The sequence below is a fragment of the Eufriesea mexicana genome, unplaced genomic scaffold (assembly GCF_001483705.2).
Source record: "Eufriesea mexicana isolate 0111107269 unplaced genomic scaffold, ASM148370v2 scaffold549, whole genome shotgun sequence".
Classification (NCBI taxonomy): Eukaryota; Metazoa; Arthropoda; class Insecta; order Hymenoptera; family Apidae; genus Eufriesea; species Eufriesea mexicana.
The window spans coordinates 100,891-123,899 of record NW_016908719.1 but is presented as its reverse complement, the minus strand read 5'-3'; the positions used below and the strand labels follow the sequence as shown (position 1 = coordinate 123,899).

The following is a 23,009-nucleotide window of genomic DNA, read 5'->3' as shown; positions in this document are numbered from 1 at the left end:
TACGACAACGCCCGAGACTGCTCGATGCCGGGCACGTTTCATCGAACGTGACTCCCTGTCGAGTGACTGAAATCGTGCACCGAGCCAGCGCTGGTTGTCTTCTCGCAGGAGGCGCTGATCCGATGTTTCTGATCGAATCCCCGATTTGCGGCCTCGTCACATTCTCCGCGCCGCGTTCTCTCTTTCACGCACGTCTCTCCGCCTCTCCGCTCTTCTTCTTCATTATCTTACATCGAGTACCGTCGTACGTGTCCCTGCCATCACACCAGGCGTGTGCACGTCGCGACGCCCTTGTCTCTCCAACGAATTGTGTGGCCCTCCGTGATCCGTGGACACGGAGTATTTTCTGGTCATCTGTCACGAGACTCGAGGTACCGAATCGATCGCGCGTGGTTGAAAACGGTGCTTGATGGATGATGCTTCTTTCCCGACGATTCGCAGTGGACTTCTGTGGTACTCCAAGAAATAACGCGATATTAATCATCCCCTTAATCGCGACACGGCTGGGTACTTAGCGCAGATGGAAGACGGAAATTGCATAAATCCCATGGTCGGTTTTTAAAACAAGGGAGAAGGGGTGAGCGAAGAGAATCGGGGGATGAAAGACGTTGGAACGGAAGGGTGAGTCTGTAGAAGGTGGAAAAAGGAAGAAAGAGGAGAAAAGAAAAAAGCTAGGGGAACGAGGGTGTACGTGACCGGGAATCGAATGCGGCAACTGTTGAATGGATGGCTTACCGATGAAGAACACGACCGCCTAATTCGATTCGGTGAAAATAGTTTTCAGGTGTTTCCCCCCGTACAGCCGTGATGTCTCTTTAGCGAGCCACGATCGGCCTGATTTAGACGACGCTGCTACCTGTTTCGACTTCTCAATCTCGTTCCCCGAATACGATTTTCTACCCACCTGTCGACATTCGCGTAGCCGATTGCCTCTTTACTATGCGACGAGAGTGTCGACGAACACGATGCTTGGAGGAATTCCAGGCAAACAATCGCTGAATGTAACCTCGACTGTAAACTCTGCAGCTAAACAGATCCTCGATTTATATACACCGTAATCTCTCGATGGATTCCAGGTCGACAACGTTGGCCTACAATACATCGTGCCAAATTATTTATTTCGAATTAAACGTCGGTGATTAATCTAGTTAGACCAACGTTATCGTTTACCTGGATTAAATATCGTTATCAATTTTGTCATAACCTGTGGACGGCTGCGTATCACTGGCAATTTGATTCAGCTTCGCGCAAATTAACCCTTATAGGTCGTAAGTCACCTCTCACGTGACAATGGTACTTTGTCGCTGCAGTCGTGCGTCACGTGGAAGGTGACAAGACGTAAATCTTTCGCGTATTTACCGAAATTAGTTACAACCTTGTGAGAATCGCGTGTAAGAAGCTAGGCACCGATAAGGGTTAACTCTTTGGGGCACGATGGAATTGAAAGTGTTCCACCTTTTTGATGCAACATAATGCATCAAATGCATTGTGGGATATTTTTAGTCCCACTTGGAAATATTGCAATAGATTTATATTTCGTCTTATTTACGTAAAGCAATTGGTAATACCTTCGACACATGTTATAAATGTATTCGCCTGTGTTGGCAACATTCAACATGCCAGTATAGGTTCACCGATTGTTGCAAGCAGAAGGTTTATTGCAATAATCTTTTCTTCCTGGTTTTATGTTTCTACATTACGCGATTCCTTTATTAGTAAAAATATAGCAATTTTGTTTCATTTAAAACGCAATGAAATTTCTGTGCAACATGGGTTTATTGTATTATCTGAAATCCTGTGCCGCAAAGAGTTAACCCTTTGCACTCAAGAGACAACTCGATCGACGTTAATTAATATATCAAATTCAAAAATACCTAACGATGTGTGGAATGTCGAAGAAAAATAATTCTACGTCTTAATTTGCAAATGATTTCTCATTTACGATTTCAAAAATATCGTCGACTCTGTGACAGAAAGTCTTGGAATAACTATTTTTCTGTAACGAAAAAATCGTCGAGTGCAAAGGGTGAGCAAAGCTTCGCGAATAACGACTCGATTAAAAGATTTCTTCGGGGACACTCCTCTTCGACTTGTCTCCGTCGATGCGGAGCAGTAGAGAGGTCTGAAAATTATGCGAAGGACCACATTGAACCCGAGGTAATAAGTTTGGTTTATCGGTAATAATCATCTTTCCGACGTCGTATCTTGCGCATCGCGTGATTTTCAGCGCTTTGACACGAAACGGGAACAAGTACGGAAAAAGAGGGAAAGGTCTGCTTTCCTTTTTCTCCGGTCGATGGATATCGGTGGACGAATCGGGGGCTAACTGCGGAACCGAATGACGGGGTAAAGGGCAGCTGGCACCATAAACATAAATCATCGTAACACGCGGCAGATAGGGCGGCGACTCGCAGGTAGGGTTGGTAGGCGTTATCAATGCTAAACATGCACATAAAAACTGTCCCGCATGATACGATGCGTGATTCATAGGACAATTAATTCCCGGCGATAGCACTAGGCATCCGCGCGACGCCATGTTCGGATACAAACGCGGCCATGCCATTCCCGCGCTTCGTTTACGCTCTTGTCGAACGGAATGCGACGGAAAAAGAAGATATCGTTATTTTCACGCTCTGCGATAAACATCGACTTCACCGCCGAAAATCAGAAATTGAAACGAAATTGAAATACCATCGATTCTTTAATTCCCACGCCCTCGGATCCACGCTGAGCGCGCGGCTACTCTGCGATGATTTGGAATTGTCATTGCTCCGAGGAACCGCGAATAACGCGATTCGCTGTACTGCGAATTACTCCGTGGTACCTGAATCATGTTGCCTGTCACCGATATCGAAGTTTACCGCGTGGAAATCAGTCGAATCGAGCTTTGGATCTAACGACAACTCTGCGGCTTCGTCATTCGCGTTTACGATCTTTGTTTACGTTTCCATTTTGTTTACACATGTCGCCTATTTATTTGCATCTGCCCTCGGTTCGTTTGCATTTCCGGTTAATTTATTCGTGCATACGATTCCCGTTGCTAGTTTAAAACGCACAGGCAGATATATTTGTCCCGCGAATTGTATGGAAAACGATACCATCGATATTACATGCACCAGAGGAATTTTGGGGGTTAAAACAGAGGGAAGGCTGTACCGGAGGAATTTTGGGGGTTGAAACAGAGGAAAGGCTGTATCGGAGCAATTTTGGGGGTTGAAATACAGGGGATGCAGATTTTTAAACTTATTTATGTAAGGGGAGGAGAAGAGAGGGCTGGGTTAAAACGAGTCTATTACTCGGTGATCGATTGTGCTTTGTTCTTCTGGATATGATATTCACACGCCGCTCTCGTCCTTCGTGTAAAACTTACGCGGTCCGCTCCTCGAGCTGCCCTTTTAACCCTTTTAGTGCCTATGCGAAGATAACCGGACGAATTTATTGGTAAAAACCAAACTAAGAATGATACTCCAAAAATTCAAAATGCAGCATATTACTGAGAAAAAGGAGAATAATGCAATGCCAACTGTGTTTCAATATTCATTGAAAAACGCACGAATAACATCAATATAAAACACGATGTAAAACATAGAAACAAGTTTCTCTTCTAGAAACAATATTTACACATAAGAATAATCATCGTTTGATCACAGCTTTATGTAGGTCACGTATACACTTATATAAATATAAGTGTTACATTTTCAATCATTTTTAATAAAATAACCAATACTAGTCCTAGGAACGAAAGGATAACTCCGTGGCACCAAGCAGCATAGAATATAACAAGAAAATAAACTCGAAAACAATTTTTTAAATTCTTTTGCAATGAAATTAGACTGTTTATAACGTTTTATAAATCTATTTTGAAATAGAGCTTCCTCGCAATGCGAGGAATAAGGCGCCATCGCATACGCAACGATATATCGACGTTGGCACTAAAAGGATTAATCCTTTGCACTGGACGATTTTTGGACTAAAGAGGAGTAGGGGTTCAAAAATTTTCTGCTTTACAAATGACGATACTTTTTTGAGTAGCAAACTTGACATATTAATTAATATCGATCTTCGAAATTTTATCAAATTTTCGATCATTTTTAATAAAATAACCAATACTAGTCCTAGGAACGAAAGGATAACTCCGTGGCACCAAGCAGCGTAGAATATAACAAGAAAATAAACTCGAAAACAATTTTTTAAATTCTTTTGCAATGAAATTAGACCGTTTATAACGTTTTATAAATCTATTTTGAAATAGAGCTTTCTCGCAATGCGAGGAATAAGGCGCCATCGCATACGCAACGATATATCGACGTTGGCACTAAAAGGATTAATCCTTTGCACTGAACGATTTTTGGACTAAAGAGGAGTAGGGGTTCAAAAATTTTCTGCTATACAAATGACGATATTTTTTTGAGTAGCAAACTTGACATATTAATTAATATCGATCTTCGAAATTTTATCAAATTTTCGATCATTTTTAATAAAATAACCAATACTAGTCCTAGGAACGAAAGGATAACTCCGTGGCACCAAGCAGCGTAGAATATAACAAGAAAATAAACTCGAAAACAATTTTTTAAATTCTTTTGCAATGAAATTAGACCGTTTATAACGTTTTATAAATCTATTTTGAAATAGAGCTTCCTCGCAATGCGAGGAATAAGGCGCCATCGCATACGCAACGATATATCGACGTTGGCACTAAAAGGATTAATCCTTTGCACTGGACGATTTTTGGACTAAAGAGGAGTAGGGGTTCAAAAATTTTCTGCTATACAAATGACGATATTTTTTTGAGTAGCAAACTTGACATATTAATTAATATCGATCTTCGAAATTTTATCAAATGGCGACTGAAGGGCGCCTCTCGAGTGCAAAGGGTTAAAGATAAGCCTCCTTCTTTGTTAATCCGCCGCGTAGATCAAGCGGATCGCCGTTTCGATTTGAGACACTCTGGTTATCACTGCTGCATGCTCGTCACTCCGCCTTATGGGTATCCGGGGCTCGCATACTCGTACATACTCTTACATCTGTGAGCTTATGGAAGGATACGTATTTAGCATGGATTGAAAGCTGGTGCGTATCAGGCTCACGTATGACGTTCTATTTCAGCCGGAAGAGAATTGGATGGTGATTCGAGGGGCTACAGAAGCGCGGAGGAGCAGGCACGCGAATTGACGCGCAGCATTCGCCGGGAAGTGAACAAACTTTCGGAGCAGTGGAACGCCCTAATCGAACGTAGCGATGCGTGGAAGCGGAAACTCGACGACACCGCTAACGTGAGTACTTTACCCTCCTTTTACCTACATAGAAAGCCACTTACCCTCGAACCGCACTACCCGATATGAATACAAATATTTTGATTCCGTCAAAAGCCGTTGGCGGCCACAACCATCGTGGAACAGCTGGAATCTAACCATCGACGACGACGTGCCCTCGTTCCGGTAAAATTACCCCGCAATTTCGCCGTCCACCCCCTTCCACGGCCAATATTCTCCACGCGAAGGCGATCAAAAATTTCTTATCGTTCGCACGGGATCGATAACGCGTGTAGTATTTTTCAAGCAAAAGCTCCGCGGGTCGAGAGCCTCCTGCGTTTTACTCCCGCAGCTTAGAAGCTGAGGCCATGAATACGAGCAGGGAATTTCGAAACGACGAATCGCTTTCTACGGCAACTGCTACGCTGTTTAGCGAATAGACGCGCGCCTTTCTTACACAACTCGGATCCACCCGCGTGAGAACTTCCGCCGGAATTATTCAAGGTTTTGTCGTTTTACTTAACGCATCGCGAAGTTCAACCGCCATAACGCAAATTTTCGTTTAATAGTATTCACGAGTGGGAAGTTTGAATTGCTCGCTTGCCGGGTCGCGAATTTATCAACATCGTGGGGTTGTATTGTGCAGCCGAGGCAAGCATCGGAGTTAGAAATCCATATGAAAAGCGGAATATTATTACAATACGTTACGATGAAGCGGTAATATCCTCGTTGCGCCATCGTCGGGTACCTCTTTCGTTAAATACGAACGGGTCTATTGGTAATTCAAAATATTTTCCCGACCAGTCGCGCGAGTCTCGAGCAAATTCCCCGTAGAATCGCGTCCACGATAGGAGCTTTAAAGACCACCATTGAAACCGTGGCAAACGGCGAATCTAGTTGGAAATCGAGAGACAGAGAGAGAGAGAAAGACCACGGAACAACGACAACGGTATATGGGGGGAAGAAAAATATTTCGCGAGCCCGTGACACCGGTCGGGGGAAAACAATGGCCGCCGATAATTCTCGAGGACCGTTGCGGACCCCTCCGGTAAAAATACAATCAGATTAAGCGGTACATCTCGAAGGATAAACAAGTGGATGTAATATTTGGACTTATCGGTGGTATCGGTAAGGGGTGAAGGGGCGGTTTGCGCCGTTCAATTCATCCCCGACCCCCTACGTCTGTCGTATCGCTTTATTATTGCCGGGACAATTTCCTCTATCGCGCGGACGTTCCATTTGTCGAAACGACTTTGTGCCCTGGAGGGAAAACTAGCCGGAGCACTCGGTATATCGGGGCCGCATGCCGGGAAAGACGCCGTGGAAAAAGTCTGTGCCACGGTAAAGGCGATTTTTCGTTGCCCGCGTTCCACCGGAAGAATCCCGCCTTCTACACCTAACGACGTCGAAATTCCTGTGGTACCGCCTCCACGTTTTTCTCCTTTAGCGATACACCGAATTACCTTCGTTCCGCCGCGATCCAACCTTTAATAGGGGTCGGGGGAGAACGCGTTATTACCTTCGTCAGCGCGACAAGTCGAGTGATTATCGACGCGGCTGCCATTGCCGCACCGCCATTTTTATGGATGCTCCAGGATTTCGCGAAAAATCTTTATTTCCTCATCTGCCTTTTAAAGGGGTTGTACAAAATAGCGCGTGTGTATTTGTTTAATTCCACGCGTCGATCGAGCTGTTGGTCAACCGTGTTTTCTCAGTCACCCAGTCACTCTCTGGTCGTTAGCGAGTGGCGTGCTAGGATTATTTAAACTATTTACGTCGGTAATAACGTTTTGTATTTTCGATACGCTTTATTCGAGAATGCGCGTTGTTTAAATAACGTGAAATCGCGCGTGCAGTGATAGCGATTCTGGGACTAGACTGACTGACCCCAGGAAGGTAGTGTAAAATCAACGACTCTAGTCTAATGGAGGGGAAAACACACCCGAGTGTTTCCAGATGTTCAGAGCGATAAATGAAAGGTCTAGCGCCGATCCCTAGGGACTGGCTTGGCGTTTTACGTGTTAACACTAGAACTACCAACCCTGTCAATATGACTGGTCCCAGAATTTTCCTTTCTACAATCACCGAATACATACACCTGCTTTAAGAATAAAATTGGTATCAACTCGTATTAAGAAAGAACTGTAACCAATATATTCACTCGTATTCATCGTATCGCTGAAATGACTGTAATCTGTGCACGTTATAGTTAGGTACCCATTAAAGATCGGTAATGTTAGTGTTAAATACCTATGGTACTTAGGTCTACCGTCTAAATCCGATTGGTTATTGATAATTAGCTTCCCAGTCGAATTATATTGTCACCTGGACGGAAAGTGTAGCAAAATTGGCACCGCACTCAATGGCAATGCCAATTCCGTTCAGGCCACAGTTAGCCCTCATGCGGGCCATAAGGACTGGCGAGACCTGAACGCAAAGTCTAGATAGTGCCTATTCTTAGGGACTGGCGTGGCGTTTATCGTGTTAATATGCATGGTACTTAGGTCTACCGTCTAAATCTGATTAGCAATTGATAATTAGCTTTCCAGTCGAATTATACCTCATGATAAAATATGCGGAAATTACGGTGCACAGTATCGACTAGCAAAGAAGCAACAAGGATCGGCTAAATCTCGTTTCGAAGTCGCACTAAGATTTATGACGAGGCGACAAGGGCTACATTCGCGATGCATGGATAATCGCGTTCGATTCGTCTGGTACGGCGAAACTGGAAGTGCAAATCGGGTCCGGCCGGTCGTCAGGATTTTAACGTCGTGGGTGGAATGCATTTTTCCCAATCCCCATCTTTCTCCCTTCTTCTTCTCTTCGCCGCGTTGAATTCTGATTTCATAAGCGGCTTGGCGATTTGCATCTCGCTACTGACAGAGTACCTTCGCCTATGGGGATGTCGCCAATTTCGCGACATCGTTCCCTGGCACAATGGAATTCGTGATGCGTGTACGCAATATCGGCTGCTTTATACGCGGCAACGTTACGCGTCCTGTTCGATAATATCGAAGCCAGCCTGACGCATAACGTAATCGTTGCTCCCTCTTTGTCGCGTCAGTCAAACGAGTATGAGCAGCGTGGAAGCTGGCACATCCTGAATTTTCCTAAAAGGATGTTCAACCTTTCTACAAAGTATTCCTTCGTATTACGGGGACAAATGGGTGGTTAAAATTGAACGGGGAGTAAATCGTTGGGCGAAAAGTTTCTTCGTGGAAAATAATGGCGACTAAAAGGGGTGATATTCCGAAAAGCAGCTATAAAACGACGAAGATGAACGCTGTGTAACGCGTGTGTATAGCATTACTAATTTATTTTTGCAACAGAAGCGAGGGGACCAGCCTGGATCGGTACCGTGAGCTGGTCAGTACTGCGAGAAGCTTGTCTAACTGATCAAAGGGGCTCGTTCGAACGCGTATTTGGTAAATCGCGATAATAGTCGACGAGTCATCGACGAGTTCTCTCGCAAGGATATGATATTACCAAACGAGGGATCCTTTGGCGAAACTACTATTCCTCTGAGCCACTGAGAGGGCTCAAACGCGTTATTTCCAGCATAGTGGATCGTCAAAGCGAGCCAAGTCGCGCTGAAAGGTCGGTCGGCTGCTTAACCCGGAACTTAACGAGTTCGACGAAGAAGGTAATAACTTCTTTTCAACGGCGCTTAAAATAACATGGAGCCGGCTGACGGAGGAATTCGTCTTAATATAATTCGAGTGGACCCCGAGTCTTTGCGAGCCGGCCTTTTCCCTCGAAATCCGCGTTCCGGCGCCTTTGTCGACGGAACCCTCGAAGAGTCACTCGAAAACCGCCACCCACCCCGAAACCCGGCTTCGACCACCCTCCCTTCGCGAAAGTTAATGCGAATCTTCGCCGATCCTCGCGCACATACACGGATGAATCAGCGAGCGTGGTGGTCCTACGTTTTTCGCCCTAATTGAAACGAAAATAATGGCCCCGCGAGGAAAAACCAGCTCGCTCTCTTACGCCTGCTCGTGGCTCGTGCACTTACCCGCCGGCCGAGTCAAAGGTACTATAATTAAAATGGAAAACGTTTCCCATCGCTCGCGATACGGGTATTCCACGATAAAGGGTGGCTTCGAGGATATTTAATTAAAGGACTGGTATGATTAAATGAACGAGATCTGTTCACAGCGCTGCGGGAAAGTTGGAAACGATTAAGTTACAAGTATCACGCGCCATCGAGCATGCGATTTATACAATGTTCGAATTATCCGCCATTTTCGGCAGAAGCGAATAAATATTAATATAAGCGAATTAATATTAGGATCACTTTTGGGTGGATTGACTTAAGATAGTATCGTTGGCTTCTTAATGGAATAAAATAAACTTGTAAATATAATGACGGCTTGGTGTGAAACAAAAGAGGTTCGCTATGGGCACACATTCTTTCAGGGCCGTACTCATTCCATTCCTATTATCGTATATACGAATAAAAATCTTCGTCGACTCGCGATATCGTCTGGTCGTATCGAGACATCGCGGAATTCGTCACTCAGACATACGACCCGTCGATTTTCTCTTTTTATCTAATTAATTACTCGTACCTCGCGCCGACCGAAACTCGAGGGGCGAAAATGGCGGGAACTCGCGCGAGAAGTCAGCGACGCGACGGCGGCCGTCTCGAAATTAATGCACGTTCACCGAGATACGATCGAACGCTTGCCGAGGAAGCTTTTTCGTGGCATTTAATCACCGTCGGCCGACTCTCGCGATTAATATTCGTAATCGAAAACGACACTCGAGCGATGGAAAATACTGGAACTCGCGGCGAGTCGGAGGAGGAGAGCGAGAAAAAGCTCGTGACACGGGTGAGCAATTAAAGGTGCATCGGATCAGCGATCTTTTTTACGATCGTTTGACCGATACGACGTAAACCGGAAGATCAAAGTTCCCGCGCAATCAGCGGGCTTCGGCCGCGAATGCATAATTCATGAGCGAAACACAATTTAACTTTTAAATTCCACGTGCTCCGCAGCCGCGCCTTAATTATCGGCTATCCGGTAATTACGAGCGACACCTTCGCTTTTCCTTCGGCCAGATAGCAGTGATATTAATTCGATTTATGACCCCCCTCCGGCCGCTTTTCAAACGCCCGTGGAAGGGAATCGTGGAATTTCTTTGCCAACGATTTTATCCTTCGTTGGCGTGCACGGTCACGCCATGGACTTTGACTTAATCTGATAAAAGTACACGGAAGTTAACAGACGTTGACACGAGCTGGGACAAGCCCGACAGGCTGCTGGGGCACGCGTGAACGCGTGTTCGAGATCGGGCATGAGGACACGGAAGTTTGGAACGTGTCACGCGTGTCAAACTTTTTCCTTTTCTTCCTCTTGCTGCAATTTATACCCAGGCGGATCGCGATGTAACCCCTAGTCCAATTAATTCAGCCAGAGTACTCGCGGGTAACGAGTTTCGGGATGACGTATAGTAGCTATGGTTGTCATCGCGGTCAAAAGGTGTTCCGCGATCGTTCGACGCGACTGGATAGTTGCGAAAGAACCGACTTTCATATATGACACGGGAACAGAATCTCGCGGCGTGTACGTATCGACTGAAAACCAAAACCTGAATGCCTCATCTGTCACTGATCAGGTTTTTCAGGTTCGAGAGGCTAAGATGACAAGAAGCTAGAAGTCCTTGTCGGGGTACGTACATACGCGCAATGTCTCCCCGTACACCTTTGCCTTTTTACGCTACGCGCATTCCTCCGGACGATCGTGATGCATCGGTGTTTCACGTTCGACAACAACGACTACGAGCAGCAGCATTACGCGCATTCCTCCGGACGATCGTGATGCATCGGTGTTTCACGTTCGACAACAACGACTACGACGTCGACGAGCAGCAGCGTCACCGAATGCGGCACTTGGAGAAACACGGAATTAAAGGGTGCACGAGGACGCGCGTCTAATGGTGTTGCTGTTTGCCCGACGCTCGAGCATCCGGCGTGTTTGCTTTAAAAGCACGGTCGTATTTTTCCGAAGAATCAAGCGCGCGGATTCCTCTTTGCTGCGGGGTCAGTGGCTCGGCTTCCGGCGCCGACTAAAATATCATCGAAAGCTCCGTCGCTCGCCTCCGTGCAGAGGCGTCGCGATAAACGTTTCAACGGCGCGCAACAATACCGAAGGTGGAAAAGACGCGCAAATACCTTCAACCCCCGCGACGCTTCGCCCCGTGTCGAAGCAACGAGGCGTCCGTGGAAACAAAGGCCAGGTGGAATGCCGCGAGAATTCCAGCTTGTGCCAAAGCAACGATTCCACGAACGCTCGAACGAAAGATAAAGCTGACTAAAGGTATATAGGTTTTCAAACGCTGGCGCGGAGCGGTCGAAAAGTGCAGGCGGCTACAGTCGCGCGAGATAACCCGGTTTAAGCTGGAAATTAAGCTGAACCGAGCGATCCCCCGGTTGTCTCGGCTGCGGAATTCGCCTCCGTAGTTAGGTATGCAAAGCAGCAGGCAAGGCAGCAGGAAGCTTGGCCGGCCCCAATCAGAGAATATAGCCGGCAGCAGTTCTATCCAAATACATGCGGCATACGTTGGCGAGTGCACGCCTAGCTGGCGCGCGCGCGCGCACACACGTGCTCGACCGGAAGCTAGGTGTGCGCCGCGTAGTTAGGCCGAATGAATGAATGCATACGCGCTCCCGGGACCAGCCGGCAAACTCAAACACCATCTTTCGAATTATAACCGCCCTCTATCGGATTATCTTTCGAATTATTCCGGATTGCGCCATTCCAAAGTCCTCGTGCGGTAGGAGCAAGCGGACCGCGGTGGCACGGACCGGAAGCGAGCATCGATTTTTCCAGTCTCTCCCGGTCCATCCGCGTTCGAACCTGGCGAAACCGACGCTGGCTGGAAAATGATAGAAAAACAGCTGGCCTCCGATCGTTTTTATTTCGATTCTCTCGCGTTCGCGATACCGTTACGTTATCGCCGCGATGGCCATCGAGATTAGAACGGCGGGAAATGGAAAGGGGGTCGCCGAAATCGACGATGGTGTGTGATTTTTGGATATTTAAAGTAAACGTGCCTCGTATTGGGAAAATTTTCGCGGGAATGATTCGTCGAATGGATTCGCGTTATATCACCGTCGGCTGACAGTTTCATCCAGGCTATAAAAATCCTGTCTTTTTCCTTTTCTTTTTTCAATTTCATTCCGAATGACTCGGGACTTTTTCGGCAACTGCTGCTCGGAATTTCGACTCGGAAGGCAGGCAGCGTCGTTTCCCGACGATGTTAATGCGCGCGGGCACCGACCGCATCAGTATCAATCTAGTTCCCGACGAGTGGGTACTTAATCAGTCAATTAGCAATGTTCCGCTAATTGGTTAATTACCAAGCAAATTTGTAGCCAACGTGGTATTGCGCCATTGGGGACACGCGCGGTTATGCGTGTATATCATGGGGGAGGTGAAAGGTACGCGACGACCTCGCTTGTCCGGGCATTAAGACACAAATGTATTTATCCGTGTGATCTATGGCTACCGTGGCATAATGAACCAGTTTGCGTTCAGCTAGATACGCGTGCCAATGGTTCGTGCAGGCACGTTGCCCGATCCGAGTGCGAATTAAAAGAAAAACGCGCCACGGGATGCCGTTCCACGTTCACGGGTCATTTTCTCTGCAATCAGGGATATCTCGTTCATCTCGTAGCTTTGCGTTCGATCTACATTCGCGGGTCTAAATATAGACGTAGCAAAGGATTCGAGCAGAAACGTTTAATTCATCGAACGGAACCGTAACTTCTCCCGGGCGTTAAACACGCTGGAGTACATAAAGATGGACGTGGGTGACGTAACGCCGTAAATAAAATGTCGAAATCCTTTGTAAAGGCTTCTCCTGCGGCGCACAAAGAAATATGTAAAAGGCGATACTTTCTTATGAATAATGTATACGAGAATATGCTCGAGTGATTTCACTCGAGTCATTCCCAGTGGTATCATAATGAAACCTCGAGAAGAGGACAGGTGATATCTTTATACCGAGATTCCTCGCTTCTAGGAGCAGAGCAAAAGTCGAGATAGAAATTTCCCCGTAATAAATATTCCTTTTTTACCCCCCGCGAAAAGCGCTCCCCCCGACGCGGCCACGAAACGTTATCTTCGATTTCCCCGTGCATTACGTACGCGACGAAATTCTCCCACGTGTTCATTGTTCGGAGACCACGGCCATCAGAATTTCCGTTTCAAATGGATGACGCGGCGGGCATTCGAGAGTAATCGGCGAATTCGCGGCGGGAAGGTCTCCACCCCATCGAGTTGAATTAAAACTACGACCGGAAGCAAACACTTATATCCTATTATCCGCGCCGCAGGTTCAGCCACGCGTTAAATTCTCCTCGTGCCTGGCGTCGTCCAAATATACCTAGCCGATTCCAGCGTCTTTCGAGTTCAACGCACCTTCGCGTCGCGACGTCGACGCCTGTTCCACGCTCCCGCGCACATGTTTCCAGGGTGCACTGAAACCCCAACCCGATCCCCGGTTACTGATAACCAGATAAGTCACATTCCAACACGAACACGAACTCCGTGAAACAGCTTCTAGACAGCGATTTGAATAAACGAAAGGCGCGTGGATAAAGGACCTGGCCTTTAATCCGCGCAATTAAGGGTTGATTATGGGCCAGGGAGCTTATGTCCGTCGCGGGAACTATATTTCAACCGGTCTGTCATCGATTGCCCTAAGTGATTCTAGAATCTCCGATGAGGATAAGAGCGATATCGTTGAATTAATTTAAAGATGCAAGGGACGAGTCGATTAATCAGGGATAATTTTTCCTACCACCCTCGAGTGTAATTGTGCAAACTCCGAGTGCCTCTCGATACCCTGTCACACCTGCGAAATTATCGCGAACCGTGTAGGGGTCAGCCGACGATGTTTCAGCACTCGGTGGAGATTCGATTTAGAGGCAGGATGCGATGGCATTGAACGATCGCTCCAAAACACCGTCGGAAATCAGGGAATCGGCCTCGACCGGTATTGTAATATCGCACGCTGACGCCTCTGACTCTTGCATTAAACATGAGTTATATGTCGGCATTGTGTTCTATAGAGAGTTGTGGCGCTGTTAAATTTACATTATGTTCATGTGACCAATTATTGAACGGCACGGTGTCGGGTCTGGAATCAGCCGGAGCCTTGAAAAACTCCTTTACATCGGGACCACACCGATAACCGGTTATTAATACCCGGCTAATCCGCGAGAACTTATCACCCGCGTAACGTTTAGATAAGAATTATCGGGCCGCTTGCAAATTTATCAAGCCCGATTTACTCGCCGAGGAAAACGCCGGGGAAAAATCGGTGAAAAGCAATCGAACGATTCCGTGTTCGAGTTGAAGCGGAGAAAAAGATGGGGCAGGGGGTCCCCTTTTATCTCCTTTTATCGAACAACATCGTTCGCTTATCTCGCATCGCGATTACCTTCAGCCTGGCTGAATAAATAGATCAGCGAGTGCTCTTGGTCCGTGCGAATGGGCCGAATACTTGTATCCGGTCGCCGGGTACCAGCTTCGAACGACCAGATCGCAATAACTCTGCACGATGTCACGATGCATGCTCCATAATTCTGCGAACTGGATCCATCTCACGTTTCGGTTTCTCTGTCGCGTTTGAAAACGTACACGCGGCTGCTCCACGCGTGCAACTGACACCGGAGAGATCGCGAAAACGCCGACGACGATTTGTTCTTGGTCTCGGACATTCCGTGGTGCCCTCTAATTCGAGATAAAACGAACACCGTGAGAATAGCCGCCTGTCCCGTTTTTACCCCCCGAGTGCTGCTGCTGCACGTCGTGGTGGGAAATTTAGGAAGTATTTGGGAAGCAAAATAAAGAACACGTGGTAGGAAAGTAAGATTCGAAGTGGGCTTATTGGACGAAAGAAAGGTCGATGATCTCTAGATAGAAACGGAAAAAGTCAGCCATCCACGACCACGCGATACTGTTGGCGTCATCGTCGATACCAATATGGCGGATATCCCATTCACGCGTCTCCTCCACGCGTATATCCGACGCGAACAAACGTTTGCCTAATTTATACAAATTTCACGTGACACGCAAGGGGAAAAATACGCTGGACCGTAAAGAACGGCTAATAATAGCGCGATAGCAATGAACGACGGGAAACGGTGAAAGGCTGGAACATCGGTGTGTACAATAGAATTTTGCTAGGCTGGTAATCGCGTAGGATCGAGCGCGAGTAGCGATAAGCAGTCGTAATAATAAACGAGAAATTAATTCAACAATAGATAAACCGGCCGATGCATCACGCCGATGTGTATATAAAATAAACCGGCAAAGATAAATGAACAGTCCTGTTAATACTAAACTTTGCTGTGCAACGAACTGAAATCATATTTATAATTGACGAACGAACCATTACTCATCGGCCGTGCCCGTCGAGCTGGTTCGTACACATCCGTGTCCAGCCATTGCACGCTACAGGCTGTAGATTAATAACGGCGTTCGCGTTCGAAGGAAAAGGCGGGAGATACTTTAAAAAATCATTGCCGGTTCGATATCTCGAAGCGCGCCGAGGAAGTTTATACGCGAACTCGGCGCTGCTCGGCAGAGTGTCCTGCGATAAAATACCGCTAATTGCTCCATCGATGGTTGGCCAATTAATTGTTAATTAAATCCTTATTACTTTAGTAACTAGTTTAGGTTCGATCGACCTTTAATTAATTATCGATTAGTCTTGGAGCATACGCGTTCGTGCACACTTTCACTTGGCCGTTGCGCTACTTATACCACGTGATATTATCGGTAGTGACACGCGATCGTTGTAAAACGATCGTTATTTCGTCGATACGCGATAATTTTCCTATTCGAAAAGTACCGCGTAAAAGATTCGGATTTATTAGAACCTTTAATCCGATCGAGTGAACCGACAAGAGGTAAAGACGGTACCCGCGTTACCGACCGTACCCGAGTGACGGAAGCAATGAGAACCGAGCGAAGCCGAAAACGGCCGAAATCGGCCGAACGGCCGACGACTCTACACGAGGGGACTCTAGCGAACTCCATAAGCCGGCTTCCGCTTCGTCCGGCGCGAACGTCGGAGGTTGTTCGTGTGTTACTTCTCTTTCTTTTTCGTCTTCGACGGTCATCTTTGGTCTTTTTTTGTCAAAAAGTTATCGGTTGCCGGCGAATTCGTTGCGTGATCGTCTGGTTCGTCGTCTCGACTCGATTCGGTGGCGAAGTGGAAACAGTGAGTGAGAGGTGCACACGTGAGAGAGTGTTGGGATCGAAAAATGTGACAGCATCGGCTCTCTGACGGCCGGAGGGGGAGAAACGCCGCGATTTTAGTCGCAAGCGATCGCGCCTGCTATGTGGGTGGGAGGTCACGCGTAAAAAAAGTTCCCATAGAAGTGTGGGATTAGTGTCTCGCGATACGGTGAGTGTTCTTTTACCGATTGAGTGTCGTTCGTTGGGATTTCGACGGGGTCTTGGAAGGATACGAAGAACAGCGACGAAAGGACTGCACGGTGAATCATGTAAACAGCTGTTCCTATTCTATTCTAAACGACAATCGCTTGCTCTTTCTATTTATTCTTTCTATCGTTTACTTACCGAATTCGCCGTAACGAAGGTGGCGTTGTTGCGCGTCGAATCGTAGCGAACATAACCAATCACAAAATTTCAAATCGTTCGACGATTATAAAACATGAAACTGAGCCGAAGAAACGATAAACGAGCACGATACAATGCGAAATTAATAACGCGCAGGCATTAGATTCGAGATAGATCGTAAAAATTAGCTCGTACAATTAATTCGGGCGTTTATACAGTGGTTATTATTCGTTCGGATATTCGTATTCCTCGTTTTCTGTCTGTTTGAACTCGCGTTTCGTTCTCAACGTGGGAGATGAATCTTAGCAGGGGCCCGATACATAAATCGATGATTTTATAGCACGATGAATGTGCCATTAAAACAAGACGCAGATGTAGATTCGCGTTAGGCAGGCTTCGTCGTAAATCCACAGATCAAGCATACGAGCGAATAAAATGCGTGCGCCACAGCATGGATTTAATGTTAATTGCAATGGCAGACAACTCGAACCATGGTGGGTCGCATGCTTCCGACGACAACCCAATATATCATTAAACTTTATCTTTATCGTTGTACCGTATTAGTTCATCGCATTATTTAACGTTAAAAAAATTCATCGTGTTCCTTAATAAGATAGACGATCGGCTTTATCGAGATTATCTCATAATCTTCGTTAAACATATACAGCCGAGAGTAAGAAGAATATCACAACGTATAAAAGTCATAAAAAGTCGAGCCTTCATAAAAAAATCAATTTCGTCAAGAAATCCTCTATAAAGGAAACAACGACTGTTTTATTGTACCGAACGACTCGAGTTTTAGAATCGCCGAATAAAGCCATTAAAAAATGACGCCATTGTTGTAGATGGCGGTACTCGGGCGGGAAAATAGAATTACCCCCGGCGTATCGTTTCTCGATGCAGGAAAATTACACGGCTAGGGCGAAATTTCATTGGATTTCTATTGCACGATGCACAAAGTACGTCAGGAGGGTGGGTGGAGAGGATAATCCAGCTTTCTCGGGGAATAGATTAAATAAGGAACGAAGGCGGTATCGTGTTCGATGCATCGCATAGCTACTAATTAGAACGGCGATCAAAGAACGTTGCAGTAACGCGTGGACGGAGCAGAGGTATATGCGCGGACGAAATTGGCCAGCGAAAACGACCGGTTTCGATACGAAACTAACTTCCCTCGGTTACTGGGCCTCGTCCTCGTCCCTTCTCCCCTCCCCCGCCACCCCCTTCCCTACCCGCTCGGCACGACTCGCGCGCCGTGTGCGGACGATCAAAAGCCGCTCTGTTTGTGCTTCGTTAGTTTTTATTAGCGAAGCCAGAGATGATAATTCGACGATGAACAGTCGCGTAATCTCGTTTCTCCCGGATGGTTAATTCCCGTGCACGTTATCCGGTGCAACTTTTAGGTTAGAATTCCACGCTCGTTCCAGTTCACTCTCGCCGCGAAAATACACGATTGCGCAACTGTCGATGATGGTCTAAAATTTCATCAGCGAAACGGAAGTGGGCCTCTGCACGAGTGTGCAACCTGGTTATTTGCCAAAGTTGCTCACCGTACAGGGTTATCCAAGGATGACAGTAATTTAGTTAGACATGTTGCCTAGTCAAAGTCAGCTCCCCGTGCATCACGGGATAGGAAAAGAGAGAAAGGGAAGTTTCAAGGCTTCGCAGCCTTCCAGGCTTCCACGCCGCGTTAAGAGTCTACTCCTCCTTGAAGTTCCTTCTGCCGCTCCAAGGTATTTGTCGACGTTCAAATGCACTCGACGAAATGGATCTCTTTACAGGTCGTAAACGTTCGTGCGATCGTCGTTTTTTCCTCAAGTTTGCCCCTAGTACTTGAATTCCGCTTTAATGGCCGACACTTCGTAAGTGCTGATATCCCCGCGGATCAATGGCGGAATGGCCGCGAACAAAAGCGCGAAATTGCGCTTGTTTTCGCTTGCCGATCGGAGGAATAGACGACGAACCGAGGCGGCAATGACCGGCTCGCTAGAAAAGAGAGGTTATGTTCAGCCGCAACAGCCTTTCGAATAATTAATCGTGCATTAAGCGAACTTTTAAAAGGGAATTTTAATAATCAGTCGAATCTGTGTCATGGAAAAATTAACCGACGTAATTAATCGTACTTTAAGATTCGAGTACATCCATAGATACCATGGTGTATGTGTGTGTGTGCCATGGCGGTACATTCGTAATTCAGGAAGTTTCCTGCCGGCTTGATGAACCAACTTTTTCCACCTTATTTCTCCAGCACACGGAGTGAAATCTAGTTTTCACAATAAACTCGCGTCCGAGCACATCTTTGAGCTCGTCTCCTTATATTTCAGCCAACGGCTCCCTCGCGTTTCCGCCTTTTCGTGTGTTCATTTGCCTCTCCTTTTCCCCCCTTCATCATCTTGCGGAGGAAAGAAACGTATTTTCCAAACGAACCTCTCGACTGCGGAAACATGCTTCAGCACTGGTTCGTTTTCTCTTTAACGATACGAGCAGATCGATGGTTAAAAAGGAGACTATATAAAATAAACACGGTTGCCGGGGGAGCATTGTCGAAGCTGGACCAGGTTGATCCTAAGTTGCCTGCAGTTCTGACAATCTCTCGCTTCCAATTAGTCCGGATTAACGAAGTTCTGTGCCGTCTAAGGTAGCGGAGGGTCTTGTTATAAAGTAAATATCCCAGCCGGTATTTCCGTGGAATTTATAATCGAAGGGAAACAATGACGAGGTCGGATTATTGGAAGCTCCACCATGGAACATTAATTATCTAATTACGTTGCGACGTAAAATGTGGCTCGCAACTATGCGCGCACCGTTTATCTTCATAGATCGGGCCCGGCTATTTAATTTCCATTGACACCGTTAAAACTATCCTTTATTGAAAACGGCCAGAAAATGGAGACGAAACTCCGCTGTATTAATTCCACAATCGATAAATTCCCCTTTGTTCCCAACTTACACTTGGCGGGACTATATTCCACCGATATTTCCCGTAAAAATTGCCCACCAGGCACGTATCTCTCCATATCGGCTATATCGTGACAAATAGTCGATTACAGCGACGTCTTCCTTCACGATCTTCGCAGCTACGTTGCCATTAAAACGTTCGCAGGAAAATGTAACCAGACATAGCTCCGAATGGCCAACAGTGGCTATCAGTTTGCGACAAAATGGCCCCGCAGGGAGGACGGTGTCGCTTTACGAGCTCCGAGGAAAAGCTGTCGAAACGCATTATTCATCGTTAAAAGCTCGCCGCCAACGTACGACCCCATACGCGCCCTCGCACTTTGCCGATTTCCACTCGATCTTGCATACAAAATTACGCGTTCCTCCACTTCTTTTCCATCCAGTTGTCCCTCGAAGTTCACGCTTTTTCCGCGCAATTTCAAATCGTCAGTCTTAAGTCGTTTACAACTCGACCAACTCTCTTCCTCCGGCAACTCGCACTCTGTCGTTCTTCTGTCATGTTGGATTCCGAGTAGCGGAAGTAGGTACACGATTCCGTGAAGATCTACTTAAGAGGTTTCCATTTCAAAGTTCACGTCATGAGCTCGTGCAAGAATGTGTACCTCGTAAATCGTTATGTATGTACATATAACCTAACGACTAGGAATGACATAAAAGGCAAGGAATACTGTGCAGAGGAATAGTGTAAAGGATGATTATACACCTTACTGACGTTTACAAAAAATTAGGTATAAATTAGTAGGTATACAACCATCACAGTGAACGTTAATTGTATCGAATACCGTACACGGATTTTCAAAGTGCATCGCGTAAATAAAATCTGAAATTGGTCATCAAGATCGTTGACATCGAGTCGAGTCATCGACCTGTCAGCATTCGCTCTCCGATTTTTATAGGATTCGAATAGGTGCTCATCTTCCCGTGGCAAGGTTGGAGGCCCCCAAAGGTCCTTGAGCGCGTCCTTCCTGCCCTGGGACAAGGAAGGACGGTCTTCGAGACGGCGGCCACGCTGCCAGCAGGCCCCGTTCAGCTTTTAGCCTCTTAAAAACCGAACGGCGCATCGTCCCTTCGTCTTCGTGCCGTGGCCAACAGACTGACAGTTGAATCGTTTGACCCATTTCTTCGTTACATCGTTTCGCAATGCTCCGCCAGCATAACGGTCTTTTGTACCTCGCGTTACGTCGGCCTGTTCCACTTGCCGCGAAGCTGAAATCGACTGCACTCGCTCGCGGTTCCTTCCGTGCTGGCTTTCGAATTTTTCATTGTTACCCATTTGGGAAGAAAGTCGAGCCAGCGAGAGAAACTTCGCGTTCGATTTCTCACCCTCTTTGGGGTCCTTCGTCTCTTCGATTCCTAACACTGGCTATTTTTTTTTTCTTTTTGGAATCGTTGCAATGTAATTCGATCGGCAAGTTTGTCGAGAGGACGATCCGACGAGTTTATTGGAATCGTTACGTTTGCGACAGGATAACAAACTAGTTTGTTGAATAATTAAACAATGCTGTTGGAATTATCTCGGGAACAAAATGGTACATGTTTATCGTCCAAATATCGAGTGCTCCGCAGAATAATCAGTTTGTAGAAATAACAATCGGGTATGATAATTTAGCGGAGTTTTGATAAACGCTGAAAATTTTCCGTGTTTGAATTTCGCTGGGTTAATAAATAATGGGATTGCACATGTACATAGAAGAAGTTACATGACCAACATATTTTCATAATTAGTTAAATAATTGCTTCGTGGATCACATTAAGCCTAAATAGTAGTGTACCCTGGAGTATACGAAATTACACCGATTGACTGGTAATTGTCGAGAATAATCATCGTCAAATCATAGATCTTTGATCAAAGTCGTGTCCAAGTCATCAGAATTTTGAAAATGACTCTATCTCTCGTGAGGATCGTCACTGGGTACTCACAGTAGCACCGTGGCACTAAAATTATTAATTTCTAGCGTACCCTAACGCGGTTAGTCCTCGTTCGAGAGACTATCGATCATTCTCTCGATCAATAACGTTACGGGAAGGAATTTCTGCGCGGCGAGAGATCGTTTTGTCCCAGTGTGTGCACATGGAAACGCGTCGCGCGAATTGTTTTGACCCGTGCCATTACGAATACATCTTGGCGCTTCGCGAGGCATTCTGGCCGGTGTCTGGGAAGTGCGCGAGCTCGCGATGGGGGATAGAGGGTGTGCACCGCATGCTCAGACGAGAAACTCGTCAGCGGGAAAGAAGAGAAAAGAGGAGAGCACGAAGGAAGAAGCGGTCGGCCGAAGAAGGCAGGCGTCGACGAGATTTCGTCTTTCCTTCTCCTCTCTTCCATTCCCCTCTTTTCTAATTTTTTTCTTCTTTTCCCCCTTTTCCCTTAATTTTATTTTGACGCCGTAAACCTGGGTTATTTCTGGCTCTCTTTCTCCTACTCTCTCTCTCTCTCTCTCTCTCTCTCTCTCTCTCTCTCTCCGGCTATCCCGTGCCCGAGCTCGTGCTTGCAAAATAATTCTCCTAAAGCGGAACTGTCTTAATCGCGCGTAGAAAAATTGGTTTCTGGATACCTTGCTTTTTCTCTCGGATTAATGACGCTAATACACGATGTAACTGTCGTTGAAGAAGATGTAAGTTCTTACGAGAATCCTTAAAAATTCTGATAAAAACACGCGTTACGTTTGGCTGAACTCGGTTGGAAGTTCTTAATGCTCGAGACGTCTCGAGGATCATCCCTAAGAAATGATCAAAGTTTCCTGTACTTTCTTCAAACGACGAACCTTACCGTACTTTTCCCTCCGAACAGCTAAAAATTTCTCACCTACCAACGACTGTGTCCGCGAGATACATCCGTATGCTCCGACTCGGGTATCGGAACTCGATTCCGCGTATCGAAGTTCCGCCAACAATGAACAATAAAAACAACGATGGCCGTTAAGGGAACTGCCAGCCACCCACTGGCGAATCGATGCGAAATGAAAAAGGGGGGAGAAAAAGAAAAAATATCTGAAAGACACTTCAACTTTTCAATCACTCCTTTGTTCCGGCATGATCGACGCCAGGATTCAGCACAATGAATACATTAAACGCGGCCCAATTCTCGCTGTTTAATCGGAGGCTGTGCAATGTTCCGGTAGCCGTTCTTGCGTGCGTCGTCCGCGAGACAAAGGACACGGCTGTGCACGGTGGCAGAGGCCTCTGAACCCTT

General features: G+C 46.5%; 1 protein-coding gene across 1 annotated transcript in view; it reads left to right on the top strand.

Moving 5' to 3' along the window:
• Positions 1–23,009, top strand: part of LOC108545796 (dystrophin, isoforms A/C/F/G/H) — a 460,097-nt gene that overhangs the window by 394,899 nt on the left and 42,189 nt on the right. Inside the window, exon 43 of the mRNA XM_017897579.1 lies at positions 5,110–5,276. Within this exon, the coding sequence (XP_017753068.1) occupies positions 5,110–5,276 (167 nt within the window). The remainder of the gene's footprint in view (positions 1–5,109; positions 5,277–23,009) is intronic.